Source organism: Sitodiplosis mosellana, unplaced genomic scaffold, assembly GCF_009176505.1.
Source record: "Sitodiplosis mosellana isolate CC-2019 unplaced genomic scaffold, AAFC_SMos_1.0 Smas_scaffold_6226, whole genome shotgun sequence".
In the NCBI taxonomy this organism is placed as follows: domain Eukaryota; kingdom Metazoa; phylum Arthropoda; class Insecta; order Diptera; family Cecidomyiidae; genus Sitodiplosis; species Sitodiplosis mosellana.
In genome coordinates, this window is record NW_022601467.1 from 12,893,354 (window position 1) to 12,913,895 (window position 20,542).

The following is a 20,542-nucleotide window of genomic DNA, read 5'->3' on the forward strand; positions in this document are numbered from 1 at the left end:
GCAATAAATAGTTTGAATCAGACATTCCGTGTGACTGCATATCGAGCTGAGCTATTTACAAATAGCTGGCTGTTTGATACATTTTGATTTTGTGACTATCGAGCCATGTAAATTCATGTGAGGTGATAAATTTATGACACAAATTCATGGAAAGGATGGAAAAAGGTGTCCCAAATTTATCATCTCACATGAATTTTTATGGCTCGATAGTCACAAAATCAAAATGTACCAAACAGCCAGCTATTTGTAAATATCTCAGCTCAATATGCAGCCATACGGAATGTCTGCTTGCATGATGTTCCATACTCCCCAACGACATTCAAATATATGGCCAAACGGATTTCTCGATTCGAGCAATTGAATGGGCTCATTTCCTATCAGAATCAACCTATTTCATCTAATTTCCATGAGTTGTTGCTTAGTTATGATATTGATGTTCAATTTGTAAATATCTCAGCTCGATATGCAGCTATACGGAATGTCTGGTTTAAATGTCAATCAAATGGAATTTCAAGTCTTATCGTATTCAATACGTGCACTGTACGAAAGCATCAATTGATTGGTTGCGCTTCGGCATCCACCCTGCGTTGAATTATTCATCTTAAAATTTAGAAGAAGGAAAAAAAAGAAATGAAAAGCAAATATTATTGACATACCTACTGTATCAATAGCAAGTTTCAATGAGTTTTTTTTTCTAATAATCAGACAAAATCTTTCATACAAGTACAGCTGAGCTTTTATAATACATTTTACAAGATATAAAACATGACATTGCAAATATATTGATGGTTAACATGTTATGGTCAAATCAAAAATGCAATGATTCAAACTTATCGAGCACACATAATATACACTTTTCAATCCGAAAAAATCTCATGTGGTTTGTTTCTGCTTACAGCTCTAATTAACCCTACGGTAACTGCATATGAATGTGAATCTTCTTATTCATCAACGTTATTTTTTGCCAAATATTCGATATGTTTTAAGTGGACGTCCATTCTTGTAGATTCAGAAAAACCACTCAAAGTTTCTAGGCTATCTAATGATGATTGAAGGATTTAGCATCAAAGGTATAGAAAATTGGTGATAAATAGCGAATTATCTCAGAATATTGCGTTATTACGGGATCGTATTTTCATCATAAATTGAAAGCTCGTAAGATTTTAGGCCGATATACTACTACTTTCAACCAAAATGAAAATAGTGAAGATTTCTCCCTCATTTCGACGAAATTTCTATGAATCGAGGTAGAATCTATATACTAATACTGATCGTCCACTCTTATTGCTGGTTATTGATTTCTTCAATAAAGCTACACCATCATGTTCACATGAAATTTGGTATTGGTTGCACCTGGACCACCATATATTAATTGAAAAAACTTTGCTGTGATTCTAGAGATATTTGAATCGAAATTGAACAAAACCTGATGCATTTTCGGTTAATTGCTCATCATATGCGACAACGACTTTCACGCTTTTGCCGCTAACAATAAACGGGAATGTTTTCTAGAAATTGAAAGCAAATTATCATGACAATCAAATTAAATTTCAGCAGTTGAAGCAACCAAGAGAATGTATCCCTGTCTGTGTCTACAGGTTTCTTGTTAAAAAACAAAGAAGAATGTAAAAAAAGAAAGATGCTAAATAAATGTTGTTCCAATCAAAATAAATAGAACGTTCTGGGTAACGTTTTCTTACGAAAGGAAATACCAATAAATTTCCATGGAGTTCTTGGAATGGCCTACGGTCTTAAAAACAATCAATTTCCCGAAACCCATGGGTAAAGCAAACGAAAGAAATGCCGACACAAACACTGGAAAAAAAGAATAAAGGACGAAGGCGCATTCGTTTTTTTCTCTTTCGCTTTTCTTTGCTCCTATCTTCTATTAATGGTAAGGTGGTCATTTTTTTTGCCGTTGTTCGGTGCGTGTGCACATTTTTTTTTCTTCTTCCACAGAACATATGCTCCGAATCGTTGTACACATTTCAGTTGGCTTCAGTTGCATTTGGTTGGTGCACGTAAATAGGGAAGTGCTCAAGTGTTTTCTTTAAGTCCATAGACATTTTTTTTTTCGTGGCTATTTCGAGTTTTTTCGAAACCTCATTTTGATTTTCCTTAAAAATGCGATCGAAGCGACGCAATAAGATGATTATCTCCGAAAATCGCATAATAAAACATGATTCGATAGTAAAAACAATGACTGCTATGGCATCAATGCTGCAAAAGGAGCGACAACAGCACCAAGCTAGTCTTGTTGAATTACGGAACGTATTGAAAGAAGAACGAGAACAAATCAACATTTTTCTGAAGGACATGAAAAAGATACTCGACCAAATGGAGTCAAACGAATCAAACATATCGTCAAATGCCGTCCATGTAATTCAAATCATATTTTCATTTACCTGTAGAAACCGATCGATGTACAAAAACTCATCAATCAATTCTCTGTTCACAGATCAATGCATCGAATAGTTGGATGATTGCGATACTGGCTAGCATTCATATATTTCAAAACAACGGCCCTTTCGTTACTTTTCTAAAGCGATCCTATCGATGGATCATAACATTCTCTCTCCTTAATCTAGTACAGCAAAACTGATGGCGACCAAAAGATACTAGACTCCAGACTAAATTATAGCTTTAGTATGTAAAATGTTAAACGGTTATTGGATAAAAAATGAAATAGAAATGATCAAATTTGCAAAATGATAAAATTTTCTGCATTTATTTCGAATAAATTTGTCCAAATATAGATTTAAGCGTGACAAATTTGGGATAAAAACCCTGACATTTCACATGGAATAATATCATGGATTCATTCCAAAATGTTAGATTACAATGTGACAAGCCAAATGATTCATAGTTTTATTTTTGACTTCGATGAACTCATTTACATGTTCGTTATCACCATTGGAGCCAGTCGGTAATCTAAGAGAGTAAATTAGGAAAGATAACAGATTCCGAGAGTATTCACTCTGATAACAGAATATGTGATAATCTTTTATATGGATCAACTTTTGTCATGTCGATGTAACGTGTGAGTTTGAATGGTACTTTTTTTTTGAACTTCGTAGTTTGACTTTTTTCCGCAACAAACCAAGAGATGTCGCTATGCGAAAGATGGGACAAAACAAATAAAAAGAAGCAAAAAATCATTGTTTTAAGCATTTTTACTCATTTAAATAAAATCAAATGTGTGTTAAACGACAACATTGAGTTTCTAAACACTTGTGCATAATGGCCCAATAGTTTGCTTAATGCATTTTCAATGATGTTTGAAATTAATGAGCTTTCGCGTGATCGGAGCTTAAACCTTTCATTTTGTGAAGCCAACTCACAATTCTCGGTAAAATTGAATTCGCCGTAAATTTTTAGATGTTTTCAATTTTTGTTGTGATTAAATATATTTTTTCTGTGTGAATATTCCGAAATTCGACAATTGTTCACCAGATCTGGATTGATTCCAGGGCATTTCGCACGCCACATGCGCTTTAATTTCAAATGTCATAACGACCAAAATGTATGGCATAGACGTTTGAATTGAGCGCTTAAAGTGGTGGCAGATGGAAACAAGCATCGCGCCATCGCATTTGTGATGACAGGCGCAATGTGACAGTTCAGTTCCGTCAAACAGTAGCGTTGATAACATTTTTTTATTTGGTTTACCATTTGTTTTTGTTTTGATTTTCATTTTAGAATTCAATTTGATAACGAAATCGTGTAAGAACAATGATTGAAAAAAATGCATAAATTCACAATCGCGTGATACAATTAATATCGAAGCGGAAAAGAAGGCAGCATTTAATGTATTACATAGTAGTGGATCGTGCAGAAAACACCGAAGTTATTTGAGAGAGAGATACACATAGGAACACACGTATATACATATACCGTATATATATATATCCATATAGGGATTTCAACATGGAAATCATGAAATTTTGCTACTTATGTTTCGATCGAACAAAAGACGTTTATCCGGTGGTGGATGAGACATTTATGCAGAAATTTATAAGTTTTTCGCCAGGAAATTGTACTGTAAGCTATCGACCATCCAAAAGTGAAATTTTGTCAAATTTCGTATAGTAATGGCTGTGTGGCCATTGATTGTTGTATTATTTTGATGCGCCATGGTGACCTGTGAACCGGCTGCAAGCATATTAAAAGCCCAAAACAGTGAACACGCACAAATGCCGCATCGGTTTCGCACTGAATTTTCGAATTTATGTGGTTCGCGACACGAATCGAATTTCGGAATGCAATTCGAAATCTTATCAATCAATTTCCACACGGTGTATTATTATTGAGCGAGAGAGAGAGAGAGAGAGAGAGATGATTATGTGTCTGTGCATATATATACATATATATGAATGAATGGACATATATGTATGTGTGTGTGTGTGTGTGTGTATATATTATTAATTTCGTTTTTTTTTTATTTGTATATTTTGCATTTAACAGATAGGGCGAACCACGCTGTGTAAGGAGTGTTCACGGCGAATTCAATATTTTGATGATTTAAAGGAGTTCGGAGCCCGATCGAGTGCGCTGCGAAATAATTTAGCATACAATATTGTTCCTGAAAAAATTCAAATGCATCACAATGGCAAGCCATCGAATCGAAAAAAGTACATTCGACGTAAAATCGCGTGTAAATGTATGCTCTGTCAAAAGGAGTTTCAATCAAAATGTTACTTACACAAGCACATGAAACGCCATCAAAATGTTAAAGCGGCCTACAAATGCATGATCTGCAATTCGGAATTTCTTTCGGCAAACAGTTTGTCGGCGCACGAAAAGACTCATCCAACATACAAATGAAAACGATTGCATGCATGCAGCAGTAGTAGCACCGGCAGCCGCCATCATCAGAGCCGCCGTCGTCGTCGTCGCCACCGCAGCAGCAGCAGCAACAACCAATAAACAATAATAAGAACAGAAACAACAAGACGAAGAGAGAGAGAGAGAGAGAGAGAGAGAGAGAGAGAAACAGCAACAACACAACAGACACAGGCACATGTCAACAAAACAAGAGAAAGGAAACCATTTGTACTGCTAATTTAATAATCTTGAACACGAGAGAGGAACTCAAATAATCGCTTATGCAACGGAATTTAGGCAGTTGACTTCTTTTTTTTTCCTGATTCATTTTCAAATTATTTATTCGATATGTGTCCTAATTCATTGTCACCAATATGTTACTATTTTATATCAGCAGGATTGATCGTGCGATTGGTTAAAGAAAGAAAGGAGGTGTTTTAGATAGGCATGAGTACGGGCTCGATGGAATAAAAGAAAAACAAAACAACATCAAAATTTAATACTAAATTTGAGAGCCATTTCATCCATGTGACGAGCAACAATACCTTAACTATTTCTTCATTTTTGTTTTTCCAACTATTATAGTATTTTGTACCAGCCCAACAGCGTTAAAGAATCGGCCAGACTTTTGATATGTCTGATGCACACTCGGTTGCCATGTTACATTGATTATTATCGGTCATTGAATTTTTTTCTCTCAAAAGGGATTTTACGCTCTTGAACACTTACTTCTACCGGCCTCTTCCGCTAAATTGAATGCAATGATAAGAAAAAATTGTTTTTTTTCGTTCAAAATGTTCTACTGTTGTAATAGCAAAGATTGCAAAAGTTTGGTTCATTCTTTGAGTTACCGTTCGAAAATGTAGCCATAGGGCATCATCATAATCATCCTCATCATAAGCAATCTCCATGGATTTGGCGATTCTTAAGAATTTCATTTTTAAATTTGCACCAACATTTATTAGCCATTTAGATTTGCTTCCGTGTTTATTATTTTTTGTGCATAACCAGCGATGAGAATGTTATTCAAAATCGAAAAATTTTGCAAAAAATGAGCTCATGAGTGCGTGTCTATTCATCGCTCGATCTAAAGAATATGGATGAAATGGAATTTTGAGAACGACAATTGACTTTACGACTATTGATTTTATCCATCTTCAATACAATTAAAACATTTTTTTTTTGTCATTTATCCCTTAAGAATGATCTTAAATAAATTTTATTATTTTATTCATTTGCATACAAATTGAAATAATAATAATATTAATATTAATAATAATAATATTAATATTAATAATAATAATAATAATAGAAGAACAAATCTAAGTAAATAAGTAAAAATAAAAAGAAACACATTTTCAAGCTAAATTAAAAAAAAAAAACAACCAAAAGTGTAATACACATTTATTCTATGACGTGGAAAATAAGATAAGAAATATGAAAATGTATCGCACATTTTTCGTTCGCAGTATTTGAACAAATATACCAGAAAACAAAAATTCTGAGAAATTTTTTTTTAGAAAAATAAGTTTATCAAAGAATATTTGTGCTATTAGACATTTCCGTTTTGTTTTTGTGTTTTTTTATTCTTGATAGCTAATACCAAACCTATGAATAATGTTGACTGGTTGGTTGATTGAATAAACGACAAACAACGTATTCATTCATAGCCCTACAATTTGATCGATCATTCGATATGCATCCAGTTGGTTGTGCAAAAAATAGAATTATTCTCTCGTTGGGTTCTCTGTTTTTTCGCTTTCGATCGATGTGATGTGTGTTTCTTGCCGACATTCAGTGTTGCGGCGCACGATGGCGTTACAGGTAGTGAAACATATGAAATTTTCAAATAAAAGTGCATTAAATCAACAGATAAGCGACACGAATGGAAGCATGAAAAGTGAAATAAAAAAAAACATACACAAAGACTGCTGGCTGCAAAGGTTTTCTGTTATTGTTGTTGTTGCTATTGAGCACACATCGAAACGACCACAGCAGAAATAATTGAAGCAAATACTTACGATTTAGGTACATTATCGATGGCTTCAAGCTGACCGGAAGCTTGCCATCAAATGGCCCAAAGTGAATATCAATCGAAAAATTTCAATTTCGCATCTCATGAAACTGCAGAGTAAAAAAATCGAAAAAATATGTTCAAAAATCAAATCAATCCGCATTCGAATGAAAGAGAAACAAATTCAAATCGATGCAAACGCATCAATTTCAAACAAAACCTTAAGTATCCGATTTGGCGCTGAAGTTTAGGCAGCCATACTTAAACGTTGACAGTGTGCGTATTATTTTATTTTTTTTGTGTGTGGCATGACAGAAAATAAATATGGCGGTGAATTTCAGTGACCGCCCTAGACAGATAGACGAATCGAGTGTAATTCTAAAATTAAAATACATTTTAATCAAAATCAAAAGAAAGCGAGCAACGTTCACTCGAACCCTTACCGAATCGGGATCCAATGATTCAATTCACATTTTAACGTAAAACTAAAAAAACATTTACGACACTTTTGCCTACGGCAAATACAACCAAGTTTCGTTTAAAATAAATCTTTTTTTTTTGAAACTTTGCTTTTTTCTTCTTCATAAATAAATATTTCTCTCTTTTGGCTGCGTTACGTGCGGTTGTTTGTGTGTATATGTGTGTGTGCTTTTACTTGTCATTTTTTTTGTGTCGAGTGAATTTGGTGCGAATCTTCTCCACGGGCTCTGAGAGAAAGAAAAAAAAACTATGTTGTATAACTTAGAGAGAGAAAAAAATCCGAAATAAGAGGCATACAGATGAGATAAAAGAACGGAGCCAATACAGCAACTAGAAAATTATAACAGCAGCAAATAGCATCGAAAGCAGCAGCAGCAGCAGCAGCAGCAACAGAACGAAACAACTGTAAAAACTTCTTATGTTATGTGCGCGTAGTAAATAGTTTCAGTGTAGAAAACGCACAGCAAACAACGAAAAACAACACACGAAATCACACACGAGAAAGAAAAATAAGAAACCGATTTTATTTTACAAAAAAAAAATGAAAAAGAAAGACAGATTGGGACGGGAGGAACGTACGAACTATAATTGCAACGGGCAGTAGCTGAGCAAAACACATGAATAATAATAATAAAAAGAAATAACACACAACCAGCAACAACAGAAACAGAAACAAATTCAATAAATATATCTAAAAAAAACAGAGTAATTCATACATGAGTGGAGAAATAAAAACAAAATATAAACACAGAAGAATAATACAAATTGAAAAAACACAAACCACAAATCGCATTATCTTTCCATTACTTTGATTAATATTCAAATTGGATACATTTGTTTTTTGATATGTGTGCATTTATGTGATCGCCGAGAAAGAGAGTGCGAGCGAACGAGCGCGCGTTCATTTCAAATTTTCACCCGTAGTGGATTTGGAAATTTGCATCGCAATTGTTTCTCTCTCTTTTTTTTTTTCGTTGTTTCAAATTCATTTCGGTCTGTTAGTGTTTTTCATTTTTTTTCATTGAGTTTTAAAACTCGGAACGAATTTCAGTGCTCTCGCATGTGTGTTTGGAATTGAGAACGCACCGTGGCTGAAAAATCATTATTATTATTACTTTTTTGTTTCTTCGTCGACGACTACGACGACGACGAAGACAGCAACAACAACAACGACAACGACGGCGGCGGCGGCGGCGACGACGACGACGAAAACGACGATCCGATCGATGCTAACTATAAAATTTACAGTGGAATCGAATGAAATTGCTTCGGATAAATGAATTGGTTTGGCATTATCAACGTCATAAATTTGCATTCAGGTTGAGAATAAGAGCGCACAGAGAATCGTCGTCGCAAGATTTCGATATCACAACACACACATCGAGATAACAAGAGAAAGAAGAAAAAAACGGCGGCCGATAACCACGAATAGTGTGAAAATATAAATTCGTTTGGTTTTCTTCGAATTTGTTATTTGTTGATGTGTTGATTGTTTTTTTTTTTAGTTTTTTCTCGCTGGGCTCTTTTAAATTATTTAGTTTTATCATTTTAACAAAAAAAAAGTTTTAAATTCATTTAATTGTGTTCGTGCGTGCAATTGTGTTATTTCTGTGAAACGAAGAAAAACAAAAAGAAAATCAAAATGTCATTCGATGCGCGCAACAATTCGGCTGTACTGAAGCGAGCCGAGCAGCTGAAACGATGGGAAGATTCCGATACAAATCGTGCATCAAACTCACCAAAAGATCCAGCAACGCGAAGAGTCAAATTTTCATCGGGCTGCGTGTTTTTAGCCGCCTGTTTATCGGGCGACAAAGAAGATATCATTCGATTAATTGAGAATGGTGTCGACATCGACACCGCTAACGTTGACGGATTGACAGCATTGCATCAAGTAAATGTTTTATGCATTTCTATTTCTATTACTTACAAGTTTTTTTTTCTTTCTTGTTCGATCTCATTTTTCTTCTTTTGTTGTTGTTGTCTCTCTAAATTTGTTTTTACCATTAACCTTAAGCCATTTTCATAAGTATAACAACAACAACAACGGCAACAATATCAAAAATGTACACGCATTGTGACAATGAGAATCAAGTGGCTCAATTTCAAGTAGCAAAACTTTTCTGTCCCTCGTCCACAAACACGCACCGAGTCTAGTGCCGAAAACAGCACATACAGACAGACAGAGAAAGATTGAATGATGTGAGGCTGATATAGCCGTAGCAGCAACAACAACAATAACAACAAGACCGACAAAAAATGAAAATGATCCGAGCTCGGAGAGCCGATTTTGCTGAAAATGTAACTAAAAATGTCGATTACAACCTTAAAGACACGCAAAAATACCGACATACAATAGTTGTATGACCATATAAGTTCACCGACAAATCCAAATTACAACATGTGAATGAGAAAACCAAATCAATCCATAATTTGATGGCAGCTTAAAATGAAATGAACAACAAAAAAAGACAATGAACAGAGAAAAAAAAGAGCGCTAGCGCGCACACACACGCACACCAAACAAAAAATCGCATAACATATCGCGCGTTTATTTATTATTTAGTTATTTATATAGCAATAAAATAGTAATTTAATGGAGCATTTATTTGATATACTGTTTTGTTCCATCGATTTATTGTTTCTGTTACCGTGCCGATACATTTTAATGAGAATCTACAATTAGTTAGTTGACTTCGTTCTGCTCTGTGCTCTGTTTATAGTCGAGATGCACTCTCGCATGCCGTGTTCTGCTGCTGCTGCTGCTGCTGCCGCCGTTGCCGTCGATGCTTTTGTGTGTACGACGATGTTCTTTCTTCTTCCTCTTCTTTCTTGTTACTATTTCAATGCGGCATGTGCTCTGTCTTTATCGCTCTCCGATTCATATTTTTGCGATAGAGCGAATCAAGAAAAACGAAGAAAAATGACAATTGTAATAATAGCGCGACTTGCCATAACAACAAACAATAATGATCACAAATAATTACAGCTAAATTTTAATTTATTTTCCACTTCTTCAGTGTCATGTTGTGAAATCAGCGTTTGATTGATTTTGGTATGAGTTTTTTCCGTTTTGAGAGATTTATTAATGGCACACAATGATAGTGTGTGGACGCTTCGCTTTGAAATTGTGCACGCTACACGATCGTTAGATTTCATTGTTGATTTATTTATTTGACTGATTTAGTTATAGACTAATTCAATTTGGTTAATGAATAAATTAGCATCAGTAGTAATTTCAGAGTGCAAGGATCATCAGCGGAACGATGATAAATTTTGCCATCAAAAAGCGATAGAGAGCGAGACAGAGACAGGCATAAAAAAAGGTGAATTCACCGAAAACGTCATTTTGATGCGAACAAATCCGAATCCTGTCTATCACACACAAAACAAACTGATGCAAAATGTCTGTGATTGCGTTTCTTGTGTATACAAGAGTTGTTTGTATCTTGCGCGACTCTTTTTTTTGCCTCATTTTTTCTTCTCTCATTCTCTCTTATTCTCACTTCATTCGCTTTGTCATCGTCGCACAAAAATCTTTTATCGTTATTAGTTCACATCTGCTGCGGCGATGCCAAATCAGCGTGTGTTGCTGCATGTAGTACATGGTGAGCGCGTCAATAAACGCCATGACATTAGATTTTGACATGTTGAATTGGTGCATAACTTGATCTAAGCAGCTAGATCCTTTTTGGCATGGACATTGAATTTGGCAAGTGAACGAACGAACGAATGACACTCGCTCGACTTTTATATTCGCAACCATTTTCAATTTCAACGCACCAAAACCATGTGAACACATGTAATGCGTGTGCGCATTTTCAATTTTCAAAATGTCATACAAAGTATTGTGCCAACTGTGCTTTTGTTTTTTCTAAATGCAATGGAAAAATGAATAAATAGAATAACGGGCAACAAATGACGATCGATACGCACAGTATCGCAGAATTGAATGTAAAATCAATCACACACTTCTATGATTGACATTCTGAAATACGAATACGATCGCACAAATCAAATGAACGACAATCCAATTATAATTATTATACATATAAAAAACATTACTGCAAACGAAAAAATCAGAATTGAATATGGACATCGAGAGATATTTTTCTTCCTTTCTTTCTTTCACTCTTTTCTTTTGCTGATGATGAAAATAGCTGCAATGGCTTCATTGGCTAAAGATTATAAATGATCTGGAGACCGCTTTTGTTTTGATGTGGAGTGCAATTTTGCACATTTTTGCAATAATCGCAATCGATGTTTGCTTGTTTTGTTTTTGTTTAATTCTTTTTCTTTAGCAACAACAACGATAGGATGGCAATTGCATTTAGTTGATTTCGCATTTTATTGGCCGGCGCCAATCAATTTCCAATCATGCGCACACACACACACACACACAGTTCAAATGGGAGAAAACAAAATAGAGAGTGAAGCAATTGCAATTAAAGCCATCCAAAAACATATTTCTTCTTGCTCGGCATGCCGAAGTTGTTTTGTTTTGTGCTAATCTGTTGTAAATTCGCTCGGTGTGTGTGTTTCAGTGTGAGTGTCGACACACTGTTGATCCAAAACAATTGGCGACTTCAATCCAAATGATATCGATTGTTATGGTTATTGGCTCTCCTTTTCCTATGCACCAGAACAACGATTGCACGCGCAATGCGGTTTCAATGCATTTCTCAACACGAACCGCATTAATGCTATTGATAACTTTAGTTTCTCTTTCGTTTTGGTTTTCGTTGGTCAATAATATCTGAATAATAATTAATTTTCTTTCATTTTCTGACTTGACACTGTTGTTGCAGTCACTCAAAGTGAGAGAGAATGTGATTGATGTCGATATTTTGCTGCATTCATCTCATGATTGTGCATTGTGAAACATTTGACAAAACCGACACACAGACACATTCCGATCGCATACAATTTTTTTTATAACAAACGGCAGCCATAGAATTTGCAACTTGAAAGTCAACCATTCATGCGAATCTCTATAATTTTCTATTGACTTAAATTTTTTTTCTAAATATTATGCACCATACGACTTGTTGGGCTATTTGTTTTTTTTTCTTTCACGCTCTTTCTCTTACTCTCTTTTGTTGTTGTGTTTTTTTTTGTTTTTCCTTCTGGCTGTTAATGTACGCTGCTTTGTGTGTGTGATCAGCATAATCATTACGGCATAACAATCACTTGCATTATTCTATTTTTACTCGGATTTTATTGTGCTCGACTTTCAGAGTTTGGAGTACATACAGTCATCTCTATTTCTCTCTCTCTTTCTGTGCGCGCGCGAGCGAAATGCGCAAAATTAATTATCATATGCAAAATCCATGAGTGTTTTCCATTCCAAGCCCAATATTGTGTTTCCTCATGAATACGGCGTGTGTGTACTAATTATTTGAAAATCGACTAAAATCCCTTGATTATCCGCCTTAGATTTCGATCATATTCAATCGACATCGAACGAGCAAGCCAACCAATTTACCATCGGACATAAAATTTAAACCATACACTCACACTCACTCACACAGTATACGAAAAATTCCATTAAAATTCTATTCACAAACTTCGAGCGAATTGTACACACGAGAAAAAAAACAACGTGCATTTTCTTACTCTATAAAAATAGTCGAACGCTTGTTCTCTCTAAACTATCCTAACGGCACATTTCATGGGTATAATATAATATTTTGCACTCGATCCAATTTGAGAAAAAAGAAGTGCATTTGTTTCGGTCGTTAATCATGAAATTTTCGCTATCTAAAAAAGATAACAATAAATCCGGATCTCGTTTGCAATTTTCAAGCGAAAAAAGAATGAAACAAAAGCAATGCGATTAACATTGTTTGTCACAAAAATGAATGAAGTTCAATTGGGTCGTCAGTTCATTAAGAAATAAATTTCACCTGGAAATGCCGAGATTATTATAATTCTGTTTCGTTTTTTTTTTGGTTTTCCGTTTGCGCAATTGGCACTTGATCATGACTTTGCTCCACTTCCTTTCTCCTCTCATAGTTAGAATGAACCGTGATAACAAAAGAAACGTTATCGTAGCATGACAATACCATTGTTGGTACCACATTTTATCCAACAAAAAGTATGCTGATTCGCCGAGTTGTGTGTGTTTGTGTGCACTGTGCACAAAAATGACAGGAAGTTTCACCAGAAACAATGATTATTATATACAAACGATAATAATTTTCCTATTTTTCGGTCGACGAGATCGACTCACACAGATATCCCAGGAAATATTAAAAATAGACACTAGAAAATAATGAACCAGAATTTTGCGATCTCTTTTTTTCCTGTTGTTGCTCGTTCTGTTTTGCTTTTTTGCCTCTCTTCTTCGATTAAAACGAAATTTACATGTACATAGAATAGTATGAAAAAATAAAAATAAATAAATTACACGCTGTCCAATTGAAAGCTGGCCAATATTTGTGTGTTTCACTTATTTGCATATGAACAGTGTATTTGATCACAGAACAAAACCAGAAAATGGAATAGATTGGAGAGCGAACGAGAGAGAGAGAGAGAGAGATATAAAGAGTAGCTGAACGCAATATTAAATATTGATTTTCATGTGTACCGCTTAACTGTTTATCAAATTGTTCATTTATTTTTAAGCAGTTCAAGCCATTAGCACCGATCGACATTGTATGCCTCTATATCATTATTATTTTTCTCGATCGAATGCGTATGAGCCACTGAGCAAACAATTCAAAATTGACGCATCACAATGCCCAGAATGTGTTGTTTTGATACGTGCTTTTTATTGCAAATCCATGTTCTCTCCCCCAATCCATCGCACTCGCTCACTTTTGCGGTCGAAGAAAAGAGCGTAGTTTTTCGCATTTGCTAAATGAACGCGTAGAATTTCAAGAGAGACACATGAAAAAAAGAGAAGAAGAAGAAGAGAAAAAAAAACACAGAGAAAACATTAACATGAGGAACAGTAAAAAGACGACGGGAAAAAAAGTTCGAAATATTTTTGCGTCGCTTTTTGATTTATTGCCGTATGTACAGAATATTAAAGAAAAATAACATCCATATCGAATAGATTGTGTGTCTCTTGAATCACAGCCGTGCGAATCCATTTGATGATCCTACAATGGGAAATTTCGCACAAACCTATTTTCATATTAATAATAATGTATCATTATCGCGTAAAGTAAATAAATAATAATAATAAAAAAAAAACGGCGATGAAGAAAAACAAAAAAATAATAATTTCAATGATTCGTGTTTCGTTTTGGGGAGCAAACAATTGACAGCATATTCATTGTGATCGCACACGATGAAGGCGCAAGTGAAAGAAACACTCTTCGAGCCAATCATAGTGTATCACGAAAAGTTGTTCGACACCATTCGGCCGTACTATTGTGCACCGCATGTGTCGGTGTCGGTGTCGTGATGGATTCGTGGCGTGTAAAATAATAATATAAGGCCGATGAGTTTTTGATCACCCATCGCAAAGCGAACGCAAAATGCGAGCAATGAAACAAAAACTGTAACAAAAAAAATCTTTTACTATGAACTATAAATAATATCGTCCCAAACACGATCACACACACATACACATAGCCAGCCATCACATCAGCACCAAGCGTCAAGATTTAGATATAGATTCAGAAATTCAGCGGATACTTGTGCAAAACGAAAATCACACCGAACACCAACGAACGAAACAACAACGAAAAATAAAACATATAAGACTAAAATCAAACACCGATCTTTTCGTATCGTATCGAGATCCACATACGCATTCAATGCAAAGAAAGAGTGTACGATAGACCGATGAGAAGAGATAAATACGCAAGACCTTCATTTTAGATCACTCAAATGAAGTGTTTGTGCTTGCGTTATTTTTTTTTATTCCTCCAACATTATTATTATTCTTTTGCTTCTCTTCAAGAAGATTCGTTTGCTCTCTGTATCTCCCCAAAAACTGCTGAAATCTCTCGGTACACGGGACCTCTTTGGTACGTGATAGATTTCAGTTGTTTTTCATTTTAATTGTAGCTTTTACTAGTCGAATTGTCTAGTGATCACGTACACTTCATCCGTCACACCGAAAATCAATGGAAACGAAGAAAACCGAGAAAAATGAATCTCAAACGGGCACAAACAATCAACTCATGCTACGGTTTTTCACTTGGTGCTCGCGGCCCCATGAAATAATGCACACACAAAACGAACACCAGCCCAGCACAAGATGATGTTCAATTAATTCGTCATATAAAAGGGAATACCTAAATGGAGCACATTAATGTACAAAGCGTTTATCATCTTGTGCGTATCAATTTATATGTATTACAGTTTTTTTTTTCTTCCACAATACATGTTCGCCGCAAACAATTGTGCGGTTACATGCCTCTCTGTTCCGCTCACTCGTGATCACCCGTTGCACAGAAGACGATAGAAAAAAAATGTTTTATTCATTTCAATTGATCGAAAAACATCAACGACCATTCGAAATAAGTGATTTTGTTAGAATCGTACTTGATCTCGAACTTCTGTACATGAGAGATATGTGGAAACAGCAGAGCAGAAAAAGAAATTGAAAAAAAAACCGGCAACACAACGACGTGTATTGGCTTTGGTGTGTGACGTGATCGGTTTTTCGAGATTTTCTTCTCACTATGCGGTCAATTCCAAAAAGACAAGAAACAATAAAAAAAAGCCCATTCGGTTGAAATCAACGAAGAAAAATCATGTATTTGTTTTCTCATCGACGCGCTGAGTTTTTCTCTTCTCTTTGTTTTTGTTCTTCTAATTTCCTAGTGGTTATGGTTCCATGATCATCGTCGATCACAATAATCACTTGAAAATGAGTAATGGAAGTCAATGCGAAAGCGATTCGCTCAAAAATGGTCGGAAACATCATCTCCGTGAATGATGTATATATGCTTTTCTTTTATTTTCTCGGCTGTTAATTCACTCTGTGTGTGTGTGTGTGTGTGTGTGCTGTGATCCATGCGGCCCCAAAAAGACAATGTGCACATTTTAGTTTCATGTGAAAAGTTTTGATCGCATCAATACGAGAAGAAAAAAAACATACACACACATGATCGAAAAACGTCTCGCCCCCGTAAATCGCATTTATTTTTCTTCCTTTTGCTATTTTCTTCATTCACATTCAAATATTCTTAATCATTTAGCATATATCCTCGATATTTGCTATTTTTCTTTTTCACTTAGTCACTGCACACTACATTTGTTTCCGTCAATCCGGCTCTATCTGCGCGCACGGTGTCTGTGTGTGTTTTTCCACTTCTCAATCATACAAACAGTCGATACACGGTTCAATCTTGTATATAATCTACCTATGGACCTATAGAGGTTCACTCTATTTGTCATTTCAACGCGGTATGTGAAATGCCGTTTGATTCTCAAAAAGCAGCTCATTTGACTCTTGGTACATCGATAGATGGCTTTGCGGTTGATAAATTATGGCCCAAATATCGAAAACACACTTTGGCGATTTTGGCTCATTTTGAGCCAGAGAATCCATTGATCAATGCGGGTTGAAAGTGTTTGTATTTTAAAATTGAAAAATGGCCAGCAACGGTTTTGATTTCGGTTTTAAAAATGAAAATGAATGGTATCGTCCGAGATGAAAAATGTGTAGTTCAAACCGTTCCCAATATTTTACAGCCGATGAAATCGTTTTTCATCCTAATTGACCTCTGGCTTTGATTGTTGCACCATTGGCCACGAACTGTTTGCGATAAACATGTTCAATTTTGTTGATTCCACCGAGTCAATGTGTTCGATTCATATCCTTTTGATACGGTCACCATCGCTTCGACAAACATTTAGATGAATCAGCGCTATTTCAAAAGGGAACAAACTATACCTAGTTACATTAATAGATCACCTAATTTTACAATGTTCCCGGAGAGTGTGGCAAATAAAGGAACCCATTTACACATACATATATATACCGCCTTCATTTTATGATCTAGAAAAAGATCAGAAAAAAAAACGACCAGAAATATTTGTGTAAAGCTTTGGCCGCGTGTATTTTACTCGAATGATTCAAACTTGATTTCGAACATTAAACGGCATGGCACGATTGGAGATTTTTCGATGCGATTGAATTGTCGATGGTTTTTTTTTCTCTCGTGTGTGCGTAATTGCTATTGGCCGTTTTTCCGCCGAATCGTGTTTCGTGCGTTGTTTTTTCCATTCTTCGGTTTTTCTTTACTCAACCTTTTTCGTCATGAAAAACTTGAATGAAGCAAAGAAAAAAAAATTGTTTTTGCTATTAATTCCGAGCATACACGCTGTAAGACTACTTCAAACGATGTGTATCGAACTAAAATTAAACGACTTTATAATATTTTTCTATGCTTGTACGTAGCCATTTGTTCAAATGGATAAGTAAAAGTTCACACAGATTCAGCGACGCAAAGACCACAACCGCAAACAGTAAAATAAAGGGAATTTCAATTGAGATTGCTAGTTCTCTAAATTAGAGATAATCTATTGTTGGTTTTTCTTATTTGTTGTGTGTTACAAAAGAATGAGGAAAAAAAATTAGTCAAAATGATGCTGAAAATTTCGAAAGAAAAAATATCGCACGTACAGGCGTACACACACACACACACACACACATGAACGTCGTTGAGATGAAAAAGAGAAGGCGAGTGCGAAGCAAACACGCCTCGATCACAGAGGATGAAACATGATTTTTTTTATTTTTTCCCATTTGGATTTCGGTCGTGGAATTAATCATATCGTATTTTCTGTGAATTAATCAACACACATAGCTCGGCTCTTCGATAACTCGCATTCGTGCAGAGACAGATCGACACACAGAGAGCCGAGAGCGCGATGAATGCGCAAAATCCTCGATTAAAATATTGCCGTAGCAAACCGACAAACAGAACACAGATCATGGGCCAAATAGATTAATAATCATTGATCATGAAGCATCTATTCATTTGAAGAAGAAAAAAAATCAATTAATTTTACATCACGAGTAGTAGCGTACGGTGCTTATATAAATTGTGCACCACGCATCACTGAAAACGACCAAAAAAAGCCAAAAGACTTATTTGACCTGTGTGTGGATTGACGAATGCATTTAATAAACGCTGTTCGCTCGTTGATGAGCCCAAAATTATGGTGAAGCGTTCTGTGTGAAATGATCAAGGAAAGCCCTCAACGCTGTCTCAATCACAAATTCAAAGTTCAAACACTACTGACTTCTCGTCGTCGTAACAAAACATTCGCATGAATAATCACACAACAATGCGACACACTGATGACGCAGTCTTAGCGAGCATAAGCGTTTGTTGACACTATTTCCCATCAAAGATAACTTCGCGCCTGTGTTTCACATTTTCAATCTTTCTTCACATTCGGGAGCCATTTCATTGTTGTTGTTGTTATTAATTCCATTTGTTTTTATTGCGAAATGTGAAATGAGCCAGTTATTCATCTTTCGAAACATATTAGTCAGATTAACGATAAAATAATTTGGTGTGGGCGTTTCATTTCTTAAATTAACATCAATCAAGGTAGTTTTCTTTTTTTTTTAATTTCATTCGATGGCTATGAACATTTTGTTCCATTACAATTATCTTTATTGTTAGTTAGGAACAATTACTTGAATTTTTTGATGACAATTGCACTAGATGATGATTTTGTAATATGTTTGCTTTTCTTCTCTCTCTTTCTCTTTCAAATAGGCATGTATCGACGACAATTTAGAAATGGTAGAGTTTTTAGTGCAGCATGGAGCTGATGTAAATAAGCAAGATAACGAGGGATGGACACCATTACATGCTACAGCATCTTGTGGGTAAGTGCTTGAAATCGATTCAAACGGTTTGAAATCGAAAAATATCTATTTGCCGTCTTCTTTGTTCCATTCAAATTTACATTTCTTTCTTTTTCTCTCTCTCTTGGTTCTGTCATCGCTGTATTTCAGATTTCTTAGTATAGCACAATATTTAATAGAGAATAATGCTGATTTAGCGGCAGTGAATAGCGATGGCGATCTGCCCATCGATTTGTCCGATTCGGATCGCATGCATGCGCTGCTTGAGAAGCATTTGATTGAGCAAGGCATTGATTGTGATGAAGCACGCCAAAGTGAAGAGAAAATCATGCTGCATGATGCCGAATGTTGGCTGAGAAACGATGCATCGGAAGCAGATCGTCCGCATCCGCGTACCGGTGCGACGGCATTGCATGTGGCCGCTGCCAAAGGATACAACAAAGTATTGGGCCTATTGCTGGCCACACGGGCCGATGTTGATAAACAGGATAACGACGGTTGGACACCGTTGCATGCAGCCGCACGATGGGGACAAAAGGATGCCGCACAAATGCTGGTAGCCGCCTTAGCCGATATGGATATCAAAAATCATGCCGGCCAAACACCGATCGATGTGGCCGATCCAAGCATCGTGAAATTCCTTGAGGAACTGCAGAAGAGCAACAAACGAACCGCATTACGAAGACCTGCTAGCCAAATTCGCCTTAGTGATAATATTTATAATCATTTTAATATAGAAACACCGAAACCGAAAGTTATGAAATCAGACACGAAAAATATCGATGGTGAGTGAATCGCAATTGAAATAGACAACGTGTGCACACGTTTCTTCTCTCAATTTCCCTTGCCTCTTCCATTCCAACATTCATTTCGTTTTTGTATTTTGCACGTCGATTTGATTTACATGGGGGCGATCGTTTGATCGGTCGAACGATGTTGCCGAAAAGCAATTGAAATACCAACTACCGATTCAATTGACCATGTCCAGTTCTATTTTCGGATGCATTAATTTTGAACTCGCATACGTGCCGTCGTCTGACGTTTAAGGCATCTTGAATGCTAATCGAATCATATATATATGATGGGTTTTCCGAAGAGTAAATCAAGCGAATTTAATTAAAATTGCACAAAATTTATGCCGTTCATGAAAAATAACTAATAACTCATGTCAGACGAAGCGAAAAGAAAAATGATGCATCCATTTTTGCCGATCAATTTGCAGCGATACGATTTGAGATGATTAAGTGTTGTTTTCTTTTCTGTCGGACATTTTCAGAAGATATCCCGAAACCACCAAGCGAACCAGCACCAATAGCCAAAGAAAGTCAATTGATTGAAGATGAGGCACCATGGCGACGACCAACATCCATTCGCCTCACTCGAACCAATCAAAATGAGAATCCACCAAAAATACGTAACTATCAACCGAATCC

At 35.8% G+C, this 20,542-nt stretch overlaps 1 protein-coding gene and 2 long non-coding RNA genes across 21 annotated transcripts in view; 2 read left to right on the forward strand and 1 right to left on the reverse strand.

The window, feature by feature from the left end:
- Positions 1-3,595: 3,595 nt before the first annotated feature.
- Positions 3,596-6,124, forward strand: LOC129579511 (uncharacterized). Its single transcript, XR_008689236.1, has 2 exons — positions 3,596-4,041; positions 4,465-6,124. It is a non-coding gene; the product is annotated as an uncharacterized LOC129579511 (long non-coding RNA).
- A 128-nt stretch (positions 6,125-6,252) lies between these two features.
- On the reverse strand, positions 6,253-7,710 carry LOC129579512 (uncharacterized). Its single transcript, XR_008689237.1, has 3 exons — positions 7,616-7,710; positions 7,059-7,545; positions 6,253-6,948 (listed from the first exon to the last, which is right to left on the reverse strand). It is a non-coding gene; the product is annotated as an uncharacterized LOC129579512 (long non-coding RNA).
- Positions 7,138-20,542, forward strand: part of LOC129579489 (protein phosphatase 1 regulatory subunit 12A) — a 31,749-nt gene continuing 18,344 nt past the window's right edge. For 5 of the 19 annotated variants that reach the window (XM_055469599.1, XM_055469598.1, XM_055469600.1 and 2 more), the window contains exons 1-4: positions 7,513-9,212; positions 19,018-19,130; positions 19,260-19,894; positions 20,386-20,523. In XM_055469599.1, the coding sequence (XP_055325574.1) occupies positions 8,961-9,212; positions 19,018-19,130; positions 19,260-19,894; positions 20,386-20,523 (1,138 nt within the window). In that variant the 5' untranslated portion in view covers positions 7,513-8,960. Of the gene's footprint in view, positions 9,213-19,017; positions 19,131-19,259; positions 19,895-20,385; positions 20,524-20,542 lie in introns of all 19 variants that reach the window. The other 14 variants (XM_055469601.1, XM_055469607.1, XM_055469608.1 and 11 more) reach the window with 7 other exon arrangements.